The 21620-nt window shown below is 40.7% G+C and overlaps 1 protein-coding gene across 1 annotated transcript in view; it reads right to left on the bottom strand.

The window, feature by feature from the left end:
- Window positions 1-21371, bottom strand: part of MAPK1 (mitogen-activated protein kinase 1) — a 37897-nt gene extending 16526 nt beyond the window's left edge. The window contains exons 1-3 of the mRNA XM_082325280.1: window positions 21038-21371; window positions 3576-3758; window positions 1655-1844 (exon numbers count right to left, since the gene is read on the bottom strand). Of these exons, the coding sequence (XP_082181406.1) occupies window positions 1655-1844; window positions 3576-3758; window positions 21038-21180 (516 nt within the window). The 5' untranslated portion in view covers window positions 21181-21371. The remainder of the gene's footprint in view (window positions 1-1654; window positions 1845-3575; window positions 3759-21037) is intronic.
- Between the last annotated feature and the right edge of the window lie 249 nt (window positions 21372-21620).

The raw sequence follows: 21620 nt of genomic DNA, 5'->3' as shown, positions 1-21620 counted from the left end.
ATAACACAGAGCTACACTCAAACTGTTCTTTCCTGCTTCTATCACATAGTCGTCGTAAATTTTACTCCATTTCTTTCATGAAGGGGTTAATGCCTTGAAGGGATCTGATGTAATAACAGCTGCTGAAATCCCACAGCAAGAGTCAGAGGTGGCCAGTCCAGCAGCACCGTGCATTAGGAAAAGCTGACAAGTAGTGGTGGGAATGTAAAGCAAACTGATCGTGTAGCCAGTACTTAGAATCCACCAGCATATGAACAGCAAGGACTTTTCTTGGAATTGTGACAAACTTGTATGGCCAGCAACTGGTTTAAATTTTGAAGAGGCTATTTTTGGTTTGTTTGTTTGGTTGTTTTTTTTTTTTTAAATGAGAAAGCGAGAACTACTATAAAAAACAAAGTGTAATTAGGTGCAACACAGTACGCAACACACACAGTTGTACCACCTCAGATCAAAGTAATGTAAGCTCCGTAATCTTGCTCCACCAGTGGCCAACAGCAAATGCATAACGTAAAGCGTAAAAGGGAACATACTCCATTGCTTCTCTACTAGTCTCTCTCATCTGCCACGGATTTGCCACCGTGGGACTCTAAACCAGAGGCAGCATTCCATAGCTTTTTCTTCTACTAACTTGCTTGGTATTTTTTTAAGTCACATTATCTGTAATATCTACAGTGCTCTGTGGTACCAAATTCCACCGCTTAACAACGCTGCCAGTTACCCACCGCGTCCTTTCACTCTGAGTGTGCCACCGGCTCCCTTCATTTCCGCCCCCCAGGCCCCCTGCCTTTTTAACAGGTAAAGACAGTGAACAACTGTTCTCTATTCACCCTCCCTATGCCCCTCACAATTTTATCAAATTCTATTGTTTTCCTGCTTTTCCTCAAGCAGCATCTCCCAGCAGAGGAGGCTAAATAGTTCTTTCTGATATGGAGAGAAGTACTTTGAAGTCCTGGTCTCCTCATTTCAAAAGCATATCATACAGAGAAGTGTGATAACTATGATCACACGGCACTGAAGACTCAAAACCAAAGAAAGTTATAAAATGGCATGTTTTCTGTTTTATTCTCTATTTCTGTTCTAATTCTTCACACTTGATTTGCTTTACTGAATGCCACTAAGCATTGAGCTGACATTTTCCAAGAATCATAACAGCTCTAAGATCACCCTTCTGTAGTATTAACTAGTACAGAGCCCATCCCTGGAAATGTAAATTAGGTACGTTCTCTCTCCAAGTAATTGCATTTAATCAGCACTGAATTTCACATGCCATTTTAGCTGGGCACTAATATGAAGTCCTTTTCCAAAACTGAACAATTAACAGTTTAAACACAGAGAAACCAAGACTCGAAATACACACAGTTTGAGTTTACCTTCTAGGTAAACACAATTCTGCTTCAGGTAAGTATTTTCACCTGGCTTTCAAAGAGGCTGTTTCAAAGTCGGCCTCCAGATGGAAACAGTGATGCACTCATTAAAATAGCATAACAGTGAGTTCTTAGTCACTCAATAGTTATTTTATCAAAATCAATAATGTTTTAGCAATCTTTCCAGGATACAAATCACATTAATCCCCAGTAACAAAACCACATTCATGGTTATAGCAGGTAGTTTCTGAAGACCATGGGAGCAAAATTTGTAAGAAATTTCAACTAACCTTGAGATCACAAGTGGTGTTAAGCAGCAAATTCGAAGGTTTGAGGTCACGATGAAGCACATTGGCTGAATGGATATATTTTAACCCTCTCAGAATCTGGTAAAGGAAATAACAAATGTGGTCGTTGCTGAGGTGTTGAGTCTTTAAGAGCTTGTAAAGATCTGTCTCCATAAGATCTTGCACAATGTATCTGTCAGGCATCAGATGTAAGGCAGCAAAACAAGCGTGGTGTCATGTTAGATATCAACATACAGTACCAGATGAAACTTCTGTAACAATTTTTCTGTCTTGGCTGTTTCACAACAATTACAAACTATGTAGTTGCTTCTTGCTTTACAAGTTTTGAATCAAATCAATCCTGTTACATGATGCAGCCCTTTACAGAATTAAGAGGCATCAGCACATCGTCCTCTCAAATTAATGATCATAAACCTCTATTTCTTTATATTAGAACTTGATTTTTATTGGAATCTTAATATGATCAGATTCCTATCCTGCTTGCCAAGAAATAAAGACTGTTTTTTTAGTTTAATGAGTAACAAGCTTCTGAGATACTTGCTTCCAGTGGTGTAAAAGCATGAAGGTTGAAGATCTGATCATTTCTGATCAGTCTTCTCTGCCACCTCTCCACTTCAAAAATTCAGCTGTTACTCTCCTTTACTATATATTTATTACGCTACATTGAACAAAACAGTCCTTTGCTTACCAAAATTAAATTCTAATATTTTCAGTCAGATAGTTTTTTTTTTTTTTCCCCAAGACTGGGAGGAACATAAAGAAAAGGGATTTTTTTTTTCTGCTTTGGCAGGAATGGGTTAAGTAAAATTTTCTTCTCCCTTAATTCAATTTGGCTGCAAAACCCTTGGGGTGTAGTTCCATGATCACTTTTCACCAAAATAGGATTTCGTTAAAACACACTACTATTGCCATTCCAGCTGGGCGTTCCCATCCTCTCCTCTGGGTACTGAGATGGGATCACACAACTAGGACATCTTTTTACAGGCAGTGTTCGCTTACTTTAGCCAAAATGGCCACAGAAATGCACCCTCAGAAGCCCACATGAGACCGACTGAACTCAAATAATATATTGATAATTTATGAAGTGAAAACATTTGACCTAGATTCAACTCAGTTTCTGCCTTCATGCACTTACGCCTTTTATTCGGCGGACATCTGCAAAGCGCCACAAAACCAACAGGAACCAATGCACACGGAGTTGGGAAATTAAGCTGGTTGACTCTAAACTAGGCTTTGTATCTCAGGTAGAGTCTCCCAGCTAAGACTACTTCGTACGTTAGATATCCACATGAAGTCATATCTACACAAAGCCAAGTTTCCCCATGAAAGAACAATTAGATTAACAAAAAGGCCAGATCTGCATATATTAATCAAGCATGTTTACCTGCCCACGTGCAGTTTCAGACTTTTCACATATGCAGGAAGCACTGCAAAACTGGAGGTTGTGTTTTGCTTTAACACGCCCCCCACCCCCCCGATGTATCCATTCTATTCTTTAAGAAAATTTTAGACAATTATAGCAGAGTCTGGCCATTTTATTTTCTCCTCAAAACAATCAGTTCTAACAACAGCTCTATTAAGAGCAAATATAGTTTTAGGATTAAGCAATTAAACTAAATCATCTCTACAATGTTGAATTCTTTGCCTTGCAAGACAGACATTAACATTTTTTTCTTTTCCTGAAAAAGAACAAACAAAACTAGTGTTCACCTACATATCAAATCTATCTATATATCTATAAACCTATCAAACACTAGGAACTTCCCTTTCAATTTACAATAACAGAAGGCAACTTTTATTAAAATTTAGTAAGGAAGAGGATGACAACGAAGAAATAATCAAAACACAGAAGACTGCAACCATCACTGACTACATAGAATAACTTAAAACTTTGAAAGGATACACATCTTTCATTTGTTCAATAGTCGGAGCTCTGATAATATCATTTATTCCAATAATATTCTCATGCCTGAAGCGCAGTAGGATCTTAATCTCTCTCAGAGTTCTCTGGCAGTACGTCTGATGCTCAAAAGGACTGATTTTCTTTATAGCAACTCGAACTTTGTTGACATTATCATAGGCAGAACTAGAAAGGAATTAATAACATTAGTTATTAGAAATACTAAATTCATTCAATTCAGAAAGCAAGAATGTGAATTCAACTGAATACAGGGGCAGCGTGTTTGTTTTACATTTATTTTTATCAAATGAAGAGAGGCGACAGCAGCACATATCTTTTGGTTCGATGAACAGACAAAATACTGTTGTACTACCACCAGCCTCTTTGGGTATCTACAAGTCATTAGCTTTCCCAACTGACTTAGAATCTGCTGATTCTCGGGTACCTGAACAAAGAAAGTAGTATTCATCTTCTTTATCAGCCTGTGGAACAAACAAGTGTGAGTCTTTTTCTACATGCTGTAATCAAGAAGACTGAGATAAAAAGTTCATCTTGAATTAGCCCATTCACTTCGGGGCACAGAAAAGCCTTCAGAAAGCATCTTTCAAGCAGCAGAATTCCACATCCTATGTCTAACTCCTGCAAGGAATTCCAATTGCCACAACCTTTTACTCCTCCGTCGAGCTACACTGTTGGCACCTCCACGAAGAACAGACACGGAAGAGCAAAAAGGAATGGAGAACTTGTGAAAACACCTTTCCGAGTTCAATACCAGAGATAACAGAGTTCCAGAAGAGAAAGAACGTATCAGACTGCACACATGAAGCGGAAGCAAGCAGCAGTAGGAGGTAATATGGTGATTGTGACCCGTATCCAACACCACGCTGGCTGCTACATTTACAGTACTGTGATTTCTGAAGTTCAGCGCAGCATTCCTTGCTACACCAATAAAGCAGGCTCAGTACTTCAGTTCAAAATGCCTACGCATTTATGAAGAATATCACAGCCTAAGCCTAGTAAAAAGGCTCAGTGAAACATACATAATTTTCTAAAATTGGGACTCAGGTTATTATTTAGTAAAAATGTTACGAATACTTACAAATTTTAGGATGTTTTGCTTATATGAATGACAAAGCATCTCATCATAATAATTTCTCTTTGTATTAAAAGTATATGGTAATTTAATTAATTAGAATTTAAATGTGCGTATATGATTCTTGTTCCTTTCAAATTTCTTTTTGCTCACTACTGCATTGTTTGGAAATTAAAAAAATAATCAAGCCTACATTTAAGCATTCCTGTTAGCCTCACCTATTTCATATAAAAAATATAAACATGCTAGCCAAACAGGCTTTACATTCCACCAATTTTCTATAATGGAGTCCCAGAACATTCCTTTACACTCTCTTAATTGGCCTTACTCTGCTGAGATACCCAGGTATTTGGTGACCAGGTAAAGCAGAATGAAATGTGAAAATCCAGTTAGAAAAGGAGACCTCAAAGGAATTCAAATGCCTGGCCACGTCAAGGTTCTTCTACCACCAAGCAGATTTATGGCGCAACAAGGCGTTTTTGAGACAGTACTGTTACCACTGTACGCAAAAGTGTTTAACATTTCTCACTTTTATTATTAAAAATGACATAGAATTTGTGCCACCAATAAGATCTTCACACAGCTCATGCATATGCAGTGACATCCTTTTTGCATGGTTTTTTCTGCAGAATCACTTAGACCTGCCTGCATCTGTAACTCCGGTCTATAACCACAGACAGACTGCACAATTTATTTGCCTCTAGAAACACTGAACTCAAATGCTCCACGGGTGCTTTGAAATTCCACATGCTAATCAAGTATTCATTACAACTATTGCTATTACATATGTATAGATAACACATTAGCAGTTCATAAGTCCCAAAACAGATAATAACAAAGTGCCATAAGTGGAACTTGGCATAGCCTTCAAGAGCACTTCGTCTACAGTAATTTTCTTAGTTAATCAGTTAATCACCTGCGGTGTTTACAATATACCAGTAAGGTAAGTCACAAGCAGAAAACAAAACTAGAAATAATTCTGAAGCATGAACAACCTGTATTTGGGAAAGAAATGACAGAATCCTATGAACCATTTTATCGTTATAAACAAACCTCCTACCTCATTCTTTGTATTGAGTTAAGCATTTTTTTTTTCTCCCCCAGTGCAGAATCTTACTTCCTTTCAAAGTACTGGACAGCAGCAACTATGCAGAGCAGAAAGGCAAAATGCCAATATTTACCAACCGATGCTACTTAAATAAAAGCTCCTAATCTCTTACAATATTTGATAAATCTCTAAGTTATTGCTTTTCAAGCAAAGGCTGGTTATTGATAAAAAAATGCACCCTTCCTTGTACAGATTCAATGCACTTGAATCCATCAATTAAGTATACAAGATTTCCTCTCCTGTAGCTGTTTCACTTATAGTTCTTGAAGCATTTTCTTAGCAAAAGGTTTATGCTGTTATTTAAAAAGGGACGGGTAATTTTGCTTTCAGATGGCTCAACTATAAAACAGATGATTCAGTGTGGAAAAAAAGCTGACTATTTGCAGTAAAGATGCAATCAATTTCCTCTCCAGCGTACATTCTGCATACAGTCATTTTTCTCTTCATATCAGAAGATCTCGCCATGCTAATGTAGCTAAGCATGCATTGCTGTTACCACTGCAAAGCCTCAGCTAAGGAGAGCAAAACCGAAATACTACCTAGTTGAAACATCAAAAGGGACACTGGATTCATTTTTGTTGTCACACTTTCTGAAATATGAGCTTTTCTGTAACTTGATTAAACATATGAAAGATTATCTCAATTCCTATGAGCAAGAAGCCAATCATACAAGTAGTTAGGTATGCTTGCTTATGCGTAATATTTTAAATACCATGCATAATACAGGTATAGAGAATCTGTATTATGAAGTTAACGCCACTTCATATTCTCAGAGTTACAGCCCTCAAAGCAAATACAGCTTTGAATAAACCCTGTAACCTTTACAAAACAGTGCTTTTTCAATTTGACACATGCTATAGAAAATTGTAAAAGCTACATATTACTCTGAACTTCAGTAGAACTGAAGAGTCATGTGTTCTCTCATGCACATATGCTACAATCAGACACCTATTTGGGCTACGAAACCATACAGCACTACCTATTTCACTACCTAGGCAACACCGTAAACTAAGAAAACTGGGTCCTTTATAGGTCAGACTGAACCATTTCCCAAAGTTTTCCCTGTTCCTCACAATCTCCATCCAATCGCTACCTGCCATCACACCAGATTTACCCACTCCTCTCCAGAACTCTGCTGAAGAAATATGCTGCTCACACACAGTGTCCCTTTGTAGTGTTTGCAAACAGAACAACTATAAAAAGTGCAAATCCAAACCCTTGATGCATTAACTCGCTGCAGTTAATATAACAGCTTACTTATCACTTAACGCAGGATTCATCTTGCTTAGCCTTAGCTAGAATTAGAGATCTAATTTTATGACTAATAATCACCTGTGCCCCCCCTACAGTCCAAAACGGAATAGCTCCACATATACATCCCATCCACCACCCAGTGGTCTTAAATTTAGATTATTTGCATTCTGGAAGTGCTGTCCCAGTGTCCACAGTCTAACCTAGTTGTCTAGACTTCCAGCTACTACTAAATCTCACAACAACTGTTTATATTTTCACTGAAGCAGTTAACTAGGACTCCTTCTAAAAGCAGGAACCTTCAATTATCTGGACTTTTTTTCCAGAGAAGATAAAAATCTGTAAAGTGGGAATAACAGTTCACATACTAACAACTTTTACAGTGATAATATATAGCTTTTAGTTTCTAATCATTAACCACATATACCAATCACTGCACATAGAACGTTCCCTTTAACAGTCTGTGTGTTATTCACATTACAATGAATCTAGTTACTGACACTTTAAATATTCAGAAGGAAGGATTTATTTCCACCCCAATGATGTGCAGCTTCACAAGCTGATGCAACCATTCAGCTGTGAGTGCTATTTATCTGTAATGTGATAAATTTAAATATAGATTTTGCAACTGCCCAACTCGAGTATACACAACATTATTCCTGTTTCAAGCTGTGGTTACTATCCTGTGACAACCAAGCAATAGCACCGTTATTTAGATACTTTTAAGACACCACATGAAAATCAATATAAGCCCTAGCAGTACAGTTTATGATTCCTAATATTAAGTGTCTTGTAAACATATAACGAAGTTTTGACTAAGTAAAACACCTTGCACAGCTGTTCAGAATAAACAAATGAGCATTTATAACCCAAGAAGTTGTGCCACACAACTTCTAAAGCCAGTGTTTTATCCTGCTACTGCTCCAGTACCAACTTCCTTTTTAAAAAGAAGCCCAGGGTGGGGCTGCTTCCAAATGCAACCACCAGAACGTGCACTGCAGCATCTGAGCGGCCTACAGAGAACAGCACACTAATGGCTAAGATGGACCTCTGACATGTAGCCCCTCTTCCATTAATTCCTTCTCAAGGAAGGAAAGCTTTTCACCAGACAGATCGGGATGAGTGCCAAAGCTTAGCTCCTTCTACCCACAATGGCTGCTGCATGTTCTTCCATCCATTTCTATTCTTCACATGTTTCATTTTGGAGCAGAGCTGGAACAAGTGAGAGCATGCTGCAGCTGCCGGGAGGAAAGGAGCCAGCTCCTGGCAATGGTTACAGCCCACAGAGGGCTGTTTCTTCATACAACCGTTGAAAAACAACTGCCTACTCTGTCGGCACCCCCATCCTCAGTACACTCCTCTGCCACGCCGCCTGAAGGCTCACCCCATCCTGGGATATTCTTCCAGCACTTCTAGGATTCTTCACCTTATGGCTGTTTTACAGGCTGCTCTCAGCATATGCATACACACACATAAAAATACACAATGCTACCGGCAAACATCCTAATTACAGCTCTAAATAAAAGACTGAAGTTTAAAAGGGATGTTTTATCAGTAGCTTTGTGTTGCTGTGGAAACAAGATTCCAAGGGCATATCCAGGGATAAGAATCTTCCTGAAATATTGAATAATTCTGCTTGCAACCAGGAGAGGAAAGACAAAAATAATTCCCAGCAAACAAGCTGATCTATGAAGATCTTCAGTCTTTTCGTTCAGTCTACATTCAGCTCAATGGCAGCCATTTCTACAACATGCTGACACTTATCAAGTTACAATGCAAATAGCTTAAACTTATATTAAGACTGCTGTAAGAAAAATAATGCAGTACTATGATATAGTAATAACCAGCAGTACCGTAACGGACTGTTCGCTACAATTTCTGGGGGTGGGGGAAGGCAGTGTTATGGGTGCAGATCTGTGGAGGGGACTGTTCGGTGTTTTGTTTGTTTGGGCTTGGTTTGTTTGTTTTGTGTTGGTTTTTTGTTTGTTTGTTTTTTTAATAATCAGATATTAACCCTTTCAGATTCTTCAGAATAATTAGTTTCTGATTCTAGATGACTAAAATACAGGGAGCAGCTACAGCGTATTATTCTTTTACCAAAGAGAAAAGACTGGAAGAAGGATAAAAGTAGTCAAAGACTGTTTCAGATTTGAGGACATCCAGTAATGTGTCATTTTTATACGCTGAATATATGTTTTGTCTCCAGTTGTAAATATCTATAGTTACTAGAAATATTTGTTACTTTGTTCCATTTATTCATAATATTTTTGAACATAAATAAGTACATTATTCATTAGACCTTTTTTATTAGCACTAACTTACAGAATCAGCACTTAGTTTTAAAAGGAACATATGCCTATTCATATTAAGATATCTTTGTCTTGTTTTAACAGACCTCGGTTGATGAAAAGACAACCCATGTCTCGCTCAGAGTTTTTGGTTTGATTTATTAGCTTTCTATAGAACAGGCTCTCAATAACGGAACATCTCCCAGGCTTCTCAGCTGTGAATTCAGGAAATAAGCTATAGAAACAAGGGCATCTTAATACGTGTTTACTTTTCTCCATTAAAGATTCAGTTTTACAGTCTAATTCCTACCACGTAGGAAAGTTGTTAGATCCAAGAAAATGGAGAGCCACCTAAATATTATATTCTTTAAAAACCTCCCAAAAAACCCCAACAACTCAGCCTTGAGGTTCTAGTTGCTTTTCAAGCTACGAAAAGATTATAATAACATGAGCACCACGTACTTTTTCATCCTACTCCGAGGGACAAACGTCAAAGTTGTAACTCGGCACTCTTGAATTATCTGTTGGTATGCTACAGACACGCCCCATTGATTATTAAAAGACAGCGGTATGTATTATCTTCTCAGTCTTTGGGAAACATGCATAAGCACTAATAGCTTATAATGAAAGAAGAGGCAAAAAACTTGAACTCAAAATTGAGATACTTCAGAGTAAGCTTAGATACAAGAATTACATACTGAATTGCCAAAAGTTCGAGCGTTCAAGAAATAGACCTCTTCTCATAGTTATCTGACTGCTGAATTCTCCACCATTTGTCAAGCGTGTTGGAAAACTACCTCAAATTTTAAATTACAGGATAACCTCAGATTTATCTTAAGTCTTGGTTTTGTCGAGGAAAGAAAAAGAATATGCACTGCTGTGACATGCAGCTGCCTGCAGACACTGAAACTCACTGACAATTTCTCCCCATTTTCTTGCATCTCATGCTACAAAAATGGCAGCAGAGGAAGACTGAGCAACAAGAGAACATTAAAATAACTATATAGTAGATGTGACCCAATTTGCAGTAGTATTAATCTGGCTCTACCTAAAAATTCCTAATTGCATGCTATTTGAAAAATTTTGGTTTTGTTTTGTTGTCGTTTTGGGCTTTTTTAAGCAGTTTTTCATCTGTCAGGATTCTAGTATCAGTGGATAGATTATTGCTTTGGGGCTAAGAAAATATGAATCCTTGTTTCTAAACCTTTTATTATGACCCCTCTGCACAGCAACTGCCATAGTTTACAAACTCCTTATGAGTTTATCCATATTCCTAATCCTTTTTTGTCTGTTGCTCATCACGAAGTTATCACTGCTATGGTTTGGTTTTGTTTTTATTACAGAAGATACCTAAACAAACTATTTTTGTTTGTATTTCTTAGAAAGTTTTTTTTTTTCTTTTTCAGTAAGGGGGAAAATAAATATCATTTCTAAACCAGTGTCCTTTATTTTATCACAAGTCCATAGCAAGATGCCCAAGTAATCTCTGCAGACTGCTCTATCATGCTTTTAGTTAACCTCTGATGCTTACTGGGTCAAAATGTTTTTTGGGTCAAAATGCATTACCTTCACCTTTACCACCTACTTTTTCAGTCATCTTTCTCATAACATTGAAAATCAACCCTAATACTAAAGGTTTCTGGCACAATTATGCCAACCCTTACCTTCCATGACAAAAGTGAATAATTACTCATAAGTGATTTTACTCTTTGGCAATTTCTGATCTACAGGTTATTGCCCTTCATGCCACAAATTCTTAAGGCACTTTTGTAACCTCCTATAGAAGATTTGTCTTCATATATCTACTCAAATAATTCTAATAGGTTACACAAAGGCACAACTTTCTTTTTCAGAATATTGAAAAGTAAAATCTGATGGAACCTTTCAAGGCATTACAATTTTAAACTATTCACTATGCACATAATAATGACTTAATAGTTTAATTCCTTAGATCACTTCTAGTATTTTGAAAACAAAGAGCTAGCCGTGCAAAATGGAGTCTGTTAAATAAAGTACTTTCGCCAGCTCAGGCAATGCATAATCCTGGGTGTGGCAGACCAGATGATTTGTGTTTTGTTAGCACCTACTAAGCAGAACTATGATGAGCAACAATTCTAGAACTACACCTTAACATTAGTATTAGAAAAACAGTAGCTATTTCACCCAAGGTTCTGTTTTGTGCAGCTAAAGATGTCATTTAGCTTCATGGTGCTTTGATCAATCTTAGTCATTCGAAAGAAGTGATCACTTCTCTCAATCTCTTCTAATACGTATTTTTCTTTCTCTACTTTCAGCTGTGAAGCACTGTGACTTCAAATCATCATATATGCCTACTCTACTCTATGCCACTTTAGTTCAAGTTGGTCTTCAAAAAATAGACAACTCTTACATCTTAGTGTTTTGTCTACTTCTTGCCTTCCCACTTATCCTCCCCATTTTAGAGGTTTACAGGTTCTGTGCTCCCAGTATTTCCTTTGATAGCATCTATGCCAAATTTAATATTTAGGCAAACTGCACTGTTATGTTTAAGGGCCCTTTGGCTATCTGTGAAATAAACTCCTCATTCCAAAAGCACTCATTGCTTTTGATAAGATATTGTGATATTAAATATCATTAGCTTTCTTCTCTCTCTATAAACTTAAAGACAATTCCTGTGGGAATCCATTTCGGAGAAAAAATTGTAAGAGCTCGACAACATCCGAGACAACCTAAGGGCTCAGCCAATTAAAAGGAGTGGTTGCGGTTCACTTTCCTTTTTGTGCCTGACAACCCTGCCCCTTTCTCACTTTTTTGGTTGGAGCGATGGCTTTCTTTGTGACAGTTCAGAGAACTGAGACAGCTCCAAGTCAAAGCAGCTTACAAACAGGAACAGTAAATAAGTCTTTACCCGCGTATTCCTATTCCCTTCCTGGGTCAGCACTAGCATTTACAGGGTTTTGCGTCAGTGACATCAACTTAACCACCTTTAAATTTTATTTTATTTTTTATGACGTAACTTTTTAGCTAAATCGGTTTTCCACCACAGCTAACTCTACAGCTCTGTAAGCACCAGCACAAGAGCGGAGGAAGGACTGACACGACCCGGGGCAGGGAAGGAAAGGCTGCCCCTTTAGAAGCAGCACAGCCTGAGATCAGCACCAGTCAGTCATGCAAACCACAGCTGAAGTGTCTAGGCCCGTGAAGTGTCACGAAAGCTAAACCTCCACACATCAGCCAGTGAAGTGCTGACTGCCTCCCTCCTGTGCTTATGGCTTCTCAAGAGGCAACAAAAAGCCACCAAGGCAGTGACAGCAGGTCACGTCCATAACCATTGTTACTCCAGAGCCTGGAAAACAACCACCGCCGCCACCCTAGCTGCAAAGCAGGCGCTATGAATGCGTGTAGGAAATATTTCCCCTTTCCTAGAGAGAAGAGGGAGCACTACCAGAGAGCTGTCAGTGGTAACGGCATTAAGAAATCCCCTAATGTGGTTTACTCTTTTGTCTAATAAGGTCCTAACTTGACTTATATCCCAAATACTCCTCCCAAAATCAGCTTTAGAAAAAGGAAAAAACACAAGATCCAGACAATTACTACATTTTTCAGTAATTAGCTTATTTAATTGATTCCACACAATATAAATCTTCAGAAGAGATAGCTCACAGTATTTCACTCCAACAGAAAATAAAGAAATAAATCACTGAACAAAATAATTCATGCATACTTAGAAGCAAAGGTTTTCCTAAACCTGTAAACATCAGTGCAAAATTAAAACTATCACAAAGCAGTAGAGAAAGCAAGCTCATTGCTACTGCCCGCTCTGCCCCGGTTAGTTCAGTATTCCACTTGCAAAACAAAAAACCAAACCACTAGCACCGAGTGTGCATCTCACCACTATCAGAAGTTACTTCCCTTCAGTATCAGCTTACAAGGCATTTTTTGCATATTTTTTTCCATCTTTTTAAAAAGACATGCCAACAGTAAACCCTAGCCCCTCGATATATTAACAGTTTTGTGTTTTGTTCAGACAGGGTATCAGCATTAAGATATGCTGGCTACTGTAACTAAAAGGAAGATATTTCACAATTATGAAGCACTCCAAAAAATCCAATATAAAAGTCAGCCTGAATGTCATTTGGAGTTCTCTGCACCATCCAAATCCCAATAAAATTGGGCAAATTCCAGACTGAAGCAGTTTGAGGAGTATTGATTTGTGGTGCTCAAATGACTTCGAGTTTTACTCAGGACACATCAGAAATATTTGGTGGAGAAAACTGCCTTCCCTCCAAACAAGTGATAAGTAAGGTACCGCAGCGACAGCTGCTAATTTTAAGGAAAACTGCAAAATGAAGTAATTGCATATTATAAACTGTAAGCCTAATTGCAAGTTGCTGGTACTTAAAACATACCCACAACACAGATGAATTACTTTCTACAATGTAACAAAAACTCTCATTTGCATTCTAATCACGACGGAGTATTTCAGTATTTTATGAAAATTCTCGTAAAATACAAAAGAAGAACTTCCAGGAGAAGAGACTTTCCCTTAATACAACTCAGGTTGTTGTGATTTTAGGTACTGCTAAGCAAGATATATAGTAAAATCACACGCACAACTCCGCTAAAAACTGGACTGTCGTGGAAGATTCTGCCCAAATCTAACAGAACGGTATTTCTAGCAAAGCCTCTCTACAAGCCGTGTATGCACACACAAGTCAGTATTTCACCCACCACCGACAGGCCCGGGAAGGCACACGGCAGCCTTCCGACGGCTCTCCCTTTGGCCGGCGCGCGGGCGGCCAGGGCAGCAGAAGGCTGCCCGGGTGGAAGCCGGGGCGCAGTCCCTTCCGCCGGGGACGCGAGGCTGCCTCTGCTCCAGCTCTCACCCAGCCACCAGCAGCCCAGCGGAAAGGGGTGGAGACAGGAATGCTCTCCGAAACAGAAACCAACCTACTGCGTGCTGATGGAGTACGAGAAACCTCCTCTTGCCAAAGTATCCACCAATATCTCTGCAAATAACCCCATCTGAATTAGACATTTATTACTACTTGGATCTTACTCATTTGCCTGGTCAAAGCTGATAATGAAGGAATGCATATTTGGCTTTTAACGCACCTTGCAAAAATATGAGTTTGAAAACAGCTTCTTTATATGCCCAAAAGTCGTAATAAAGCAAAGGAAAATAAGCTCCCTTCTGAAAAGGGGATTAATTCACAAGCAAACAACTCTTCTTAATAACTGGCCTAACAATTAATAGAATCTAGGTTTGACGCAGATAAATCACCTGAAACAAACTACACTTTGCTGCATTTAACATATACTATTAATTTAATTTACCCTATAACACAGTAAAAAAAAAAAGTTATATTCTAAAATATGTTTATGGCTCCATGTGCTTCATTTGAGTGATTTGGAAATCAAAATTAAATACAATTGAAATCACTTAATAAAACATTGTGGGGTTTGGGTTTTTCTTTCAGGCATTATTTGAAAAGTTCCTAAAAATACCTCACTTTAAGTGCAAGTAAAAGTATTTTCTAGATTACCAGAACAACATCCAACTTCATCCGTTAGCAGCACCTGCTCACAGCGATGAAGGCTAACCACGGACCGGGCTGCGTTATTAAGTGGTAACCAGCAGGTCAAGGAAAGTGATTACTGTTGTGAGGCTGCATCTGGAATGCTGCATCCAGTCTTCCCCTCTCCCAGTACTGGAGCAAGTCCAGCAGAAAACCATTAGGATGCACAGGGGGCTGAAGGAGATGACATACAAGAAAAAAGCTGAGGAAACTGAAAGCATCTAATTGCTCTTTTAAGTTGCATAAAGGGGAATTACAGAGAAAACCGATCCAGACTCTTCTCAGAGGTAAAAAGTACAAAGGACAAGAGGTGACGATTTCAAGTTGCAGCAAGGGAAACTCTCTTGTTTTTAAGGGCAAAAGTTTCACTGGGCAGTTGGTTAAACACTAGAACTAGAAGCTGCCCAGAGACACTGCAGAATCTCCTCCGTCCCTGGAGATTTTGGAAATATTGAGTGGACAGGTTGAGCAACTTGATCTAATTTTGACATCAGCCCTGCTTTGAGTAGGAGGTTGGACTACATGACCTCAGGAAGTCTCTTTCAAACTACATTATTCTGTGAAATATTCCACAGCAAGATGTCATAAAATATTTTTATTAAATATCAAATTGATCAGTTAATTCCATTTCTAGATCACAGCTGAAAGCTATGACAAAGCATCAACATAAAAAGCATTAAAAAATTACTATGTTGGCGAAGTATTAGTTTTCATCTCAAGTTGAGCTGTACACCTACTCAGTTGGTAAGTATTAACTCTTCTGTGGGCTGTAGATCCCCACTCCTAAAGAAGGCGCTCCCTCAACTAACAGAGCCTGGTGTCCTACAAATACACATTCCTGGTCTCGAGAGTACCAATAAATCCATCCGTGAAACTGGGGCATCTGTCATGTCTCTTCGGGGGAGTCTGACTTCTCATATGTGACCTCCTGATGCAGTCTCTTCCTCAGTGGAGCAGCGTATAGGATCTCTTCACTCTAGCAAAATACCTATTTTTAAGAAACTTGCAGAAACTTTGCATCTTTAAGACTTCTACCATCTGTCAAATTTGATGGAAGGCAGGCAAACAGGTTCGAGAATCATATGTAGGGTACAGGTGACAGACTGATGCAACCACGTACAGATACTGTGAACATATAAGCCTTATTTCCTTAATAAATCATGCTTAAAAAAAAAAATAACACAAGTTATCTCTATCTGTTTTCGTGGGCTGGACCACGCTATGTTAAGAAAATGTGTATTTATTTATAAAATGCAAGTGTCCCTGAGCCACACTCTTCAACTCTTAAGCTAGTATCCCATTACTTTGGGCAGACAGGAAAAGTTGCTACCTCTTATCTTCCATACATTTTAGAAGACAGCTCCGATAGGAGCAGAGAGCGAGTAGCTGCTATCCCGTCCCTGACGCCTGCTGCACAGCTTGCCCACCACGGAGGAGAGCAGGAAAAGCAGCTCTAATTGCTCCTTTCGTGTTTCCATGTCAGGTTAAGCAAGTGCTGGAAGTCTGAGTGACTGAAGGGAAATGCTTACCTCAGCCTTCTCCCCAGAGGGAAGAAGCTGATAACTAGCCACCAATTACATTCCCTAATTCTCTACTCTGATCCTTGCACTAAGGAGGACCTACTAGGGTTGGCTAACGTGCATCAGCTCCCTGCTTTCCTTATCACACAGACACGAACATGTTAATTACCAGGTATCGACACCCGTACCCAACCTGTGCTCCCTAAAAGCCCATATGAACAGGGACGCGAATCTCTACACTTGCTCTATCATTAAAGGGTACTCTCTCCAGATCAATGCAATAGTTAACAGGAAAAAAATTACAGGCTGTTTCTGATCCTTGCCACTAAGCAGCCCACCCCAAATCACCAATCTGACCCCCACAGAGGGATGCAAACACTACCTTTTTGTGTCGGACTGTCTCAAAAGAAAATATTATGCAACCATCAATCCCATCAAGTTTTCTATTTTAGTCTTTTAATTTAAATATCTACACCTTGAAGATCATTCTATTCCTCTTTTTTTTTTCTCCTGTTTTGAGCCTCTTCATGCATATACTTCTCCGATTTCATTTTAAATGATCCATCCTCTAAAAGCACAGCTCTTCCGTGAGACAGGAGAAAGGAGCAGAACTTTGAAAAAACTACTGCCAAATGTTTTAAATATTCTTTTCAGTATTACTTTAACGTTCATCTATTGACTACCTTAACTTCTAATATCACTCTTCCATAGCACATCAGTAACACAAAGATGCCTTTGTAACAACCCGGTCAAACTCAGGCCAAGAAATGCAAGATCTGAGCTTCAAGATTGTTTTCTTCCAACTGCATTCATGTTTATTATTTATATGCAGTTATTTGCAGCAGGGATAATACTTCACATTCACATAAGCCTGATGACAAAAAGGACTTCCAAGAAACAGAATATAAACCAGAACATCCCTATCACATTCCCATTCACCATTTCTTTCCAGAAAGATGACTTGTTTTAACTGTCAAATGATCATCCTTGCCAAACTACCACCAACCAACTGGATAAAGAACAATTTGCACTGGAAATTTAAAGCTCAACACAATCCTATTTTTATCACCGTTTCAGCATGTTTAAAGTACGGCCTGTTAACAGGTTGATTTTGGTTGGGTGTTTGGTTCGTTTGTTTTTTTTTTTTCCCCCAAAAAGAACACGAACAACAACAACAACAACCCAACAAAAAAGCCCCATACATTTGGGAAGGAGGAGAAAAATCTCAAAAACCTTTCACACTTTATTGTGCCTGAAGGGTAGTTCTGAAACTTCAGACTTGGTCTGAAAGTCAGTCCCAGCTGGCTCTGAGGTTGATAATCCCCTATCACTGAAAGAAAGGGAAAGTCATATAAACAACTTCACACCAAAACCCCTCAAAACAACTCTTAAGCAAAAAAGGGGAAGGAAAAAAAATAAACACAACATTTGCATGTATTTGGATAAATTAATTCAGAGTAACAACCATGACTGTATAACTAAATTGCTCAAAGAAGGTCCTGCAGTCCTGGGAAGTGCTGAGGATTCTGGCTAAAACTTTGCACTGTGGTCATCCCCTAGTTCTACATGCAGGAATGCTGAAAACAAAAAATAGGTTAGAAAGGGGCACTGACATGGATATTCACTGATTTACCACTTCACCCCCAGCAACAAAACTTCCGAGTAAGATGCAAGCCTGTATCAAAGGATGAGCATTTTTGGTGGACTTTAACTGGAGGACATTAAGATGGAGTTTGCCTGATAACATGCCTTTTCTGCTTACAAAGCTGAGAAAGTGCAACCACAACACAGCAGTAAATATACTGCTCTGTTAAGTTTATTTTTACTCAAAACCTGATTATGCTAAAAATGACTGCACTAGGGAAAATAGCTGAACGCCTTTAAGGGTTTTCAAATCCAGATGAGAGAATATTCGCGTACAGTCTATTCAGTCCACATCTTCCTCTATTTCCTGTGCCGTTATTTTATGTTATGATCAATATTTCTCAAACGTTTTTCTCTCTGCTGCAAAATCAAAATGGAAGACTGACCGTAACAGCATCATCCTAAGAATACTTCACTTGCCCTTTTATTCAGGAATATAATTAAAAGAATTTTATTGTTTTCAACTCCTTAATCCAGAAATATAAGAATGAGATAAAACAAGGAAAAGAGTGAAGGATTTTAAGAGTTAAATCACTTGTTTTCCATATAACAAGCCTTACGGTACAATGCACTTGTAAATAACCAGCATCTCCCAAGTCATACACATTAGCCATGGGTCTAAAACAAAACCATCAGAGCCTGCTCTGCTCTCCTTCATTAACGTGTACAAATTTAAATGGATTTTGCAGTTGCGGGAAGCATCTCCATCTGCACACTCATAGCTTGCCCTCTACTCCGCCCCCCAAGGGAGAAGCTTCTGCAGATCCTCACTGCATTACCCATCAAAGCAAGATAAGAAACATGTAGTATTAAACTGCATAACCTATACCTCCATTGATTGATAACTAGTCTTATTTAATCATAAGAGTGTGTATGTTAGGCACTACAAAACATTACAGTTGCTATGGCATTTAACTACAACAAGTGCATCCAACACTTTCCTTACCAAGTATATAATAGAAACCGAGACTTTGTTCCCTGTCATTTCACATCCAAGGCAGAAGAGCAATAATTCAGAGCACAACACACCGAATTTAGTATTTAGCATTAATAATTTTAAGAGTAGAAACACAGGAGCCAAGTGCATATTTCAACTGAACTGGAGATCTGGATTCTTCTGCTAGTAATTTTCTACAGCATTCATAGCAGACACAATGTATCAGAATTAAGTTTGTAAATAAAAGATAACCTTATCTAGCTTTGGAGGGGAAACAGTTTCAGTATAGAACTTAATAACATACCATTTGGAGGGGCAGAAAGCGGCCCCGTTTCCCCTGCATCTGCTCACTAGCACAGCGATGCCAAAAAAGGCCATCAGCTGCCATCGTACTGCTTCTTGTAATCTCTGATCTGTGGTGAAATATTTTAGCTTTAACACGTTGTCTGTTAAACAACCGGACTATGCACAGCGTACATCCTGGGAGTACTATTCCCAAGTGCCTTCCTAAATCAGACTGCAAGTGTAAACTGGTGCAGTTAGTACTGAGATTATCTGCACCGGTTTACTTGCCCTAGCTCAGATGATAAAGTACACCGTAACAAAATACAGCTTGTACCATAAGCTACATTAACAAGTTTCAGACTGGGTACATTGCCGTGATTTCTAAAACTAAAACAATAACAAGGATATTTTTACACTGTAAACAGGATTTCTGATTTACATTTTGAAGGTTATTCCCACAGCAAAAAAGTAAAGGCCGCAGCTCAAAACTTTGTAAGAGAGGCTCATCTCCCAGCGAAGTTCAGGCCTAGATGAAAGCTTCCACCCTGAAATGCAGGATGACTTCATCTTAACAGGCCAGCACAATTCAATGACTATGTGCAAAAACCTATAGCTATACAAATCTGTAACGTACGGGTGAAGGCTGCAAAGAGCCTTCGCTGAGAAATGCACTAGTTTACAAAAGATTAAGCATCAGAGAGAGAAATTAATGCTGATAAAGCTTGCATGAGGTCATAGCCTGTAAACCTCATTTAGTACCTCTGGTCAAAAAACATGCTGAAGAAACAGAAGCAGCGCTGGGAGAAAGTTGACAAAACAATAAGAAAAAAAGTTTTTCATCTGCATCCCATAAATTATTTCAGAAGTAAGTTTTTTGTTTTAAAACCTGTTTTACTAACAGAAGACAGAATAAGAAATCCTAAGTAAGGTCACCGAGCGCGTCAGATTTATAACCCAGTCGCTAGATGTACCATCACAGAGCGTCATCCCACCTCATTTAGACTGCTAAAAAACCCCACCTCACACTCTCAATCGGCTTAGTTTACATTTTCAGCATTTTGTAGTTCATCCACCTCGCTCTTTAAGACTGATGTTCACCAAAGCAAACACACCTGATCGCTTTTTAGTGAGACTCAGCGCAAGTCTTCACGATACAAAAGAACCAGAGGGGCTGAGGAGGACGCTCCCCTGCACACCTTAATTTAGACGCTGATCTGGCAGGCTGCGCAGCGCAGGCAGCGCGTCCTAAGAAAAGCCAGGTAGGGGCAGCAATTCGTGTGCACAGATGCACTTTTTTACCGCCCCCACGGCGGGGACGCGCAGCCAGGTGAGCCCTCGCACGGGCAGGGAGCGAAACGCGGGGCTGCCGGCAGCGTTTTACCACCTCTCCCCCCTTTTGAACCTCTGCAATCGCCCCACAGAGACGGAGAGATAGAGAGAGCAACCAGCTCTCGAGGCAGGGACGAAAAATATTCGAGAAAATAATCGCACGACCGAGAGGAAAGGAGCCGTTCGGCTGCGCCCGCCGATGAGGAAGGGGGGGCGGCCGCGGGGGGCGATGCCGGGGGCCAGCCTCGGGAGCACGCAGGGAAAAGCGGGGCTGCGGCGAGCGAGGCAGAGATGCCTCAGCCCCGGCTCCCCCTCCCCCGAGGGCAAGGGCGGGCCGGAGCCCGGGGCCGGGCCCCGGGGAGGCTGCGGCCAGGCCGGGCGGCGGGGAGGGAAGGAGGGAGTTGTTCAGGGCAAGGGCGCTGCCCCGGGCGGGCGCGGCGGCCGGCACTCACCACACCATGCCGTAGGCCCCCTCGCCGATGTAGGAGAGGTTGGTGTAGCGCGGCCCCACGTCGAACACTTGGCCCCGCACCATCTCCGGGCCCCCGGCGTTGGCAGAGCCGCCCGCAGCCCCGGCCCCCGACACCGCCGCCATGTTGTCCGTGCCGGGAACCGCGGTGACTGCGTGCGGGGGGGCGGAGGCGGGGGGAGGAGGAAGGAGGCGGACGAGAAGAAGGGTGCGGGAGGGAGGAGAAGAGGCGCCGCCCGCTCCGCCGCGCTCCGGAGCACCGGCCGCTGCCGCCGGCTCCCGGGCCCCCTCAGCGCCGTCGCCGCCGCGGCCGCTGTGAGGAGACGCCGCCGGTCGCGCGCGCGCGCATCGACCCGGGCGGGGGGAGGGGAGGAGGGGGCGGGGGCTCGCGCGGAGGGAGCGGCGGGGGCGGGCCCGGGGGCGGGGCCGGGCGGGGGGGCGGGGCCGAGGACTGCGGTAACCGCAGCCGCTGGGGAGGGGGCGCGGCGGGCGGGTCACGTGACGGGCGTGCCGGCGCTGCGGGCGCGCGGCCGCCCGGCGCCATTAGAGGCGTCAGGTGACGGCGG

Source organism: Platalea leucorodia (genome assembly GCF_965183815.1).
Source record: "Platalea leucorodia genome assembly, chromosome: 12".
Taxonomy (NCBI): domain Eukaryota; kingdom Metazoa; phylum Chordata; class Aves; order Pelecaniformes; family Threskiornithidae; genus Platalea; species Platalea leucorodia.
This window is presented reverse-complemented; position numbering and strand designations above follow the sequence as displayed.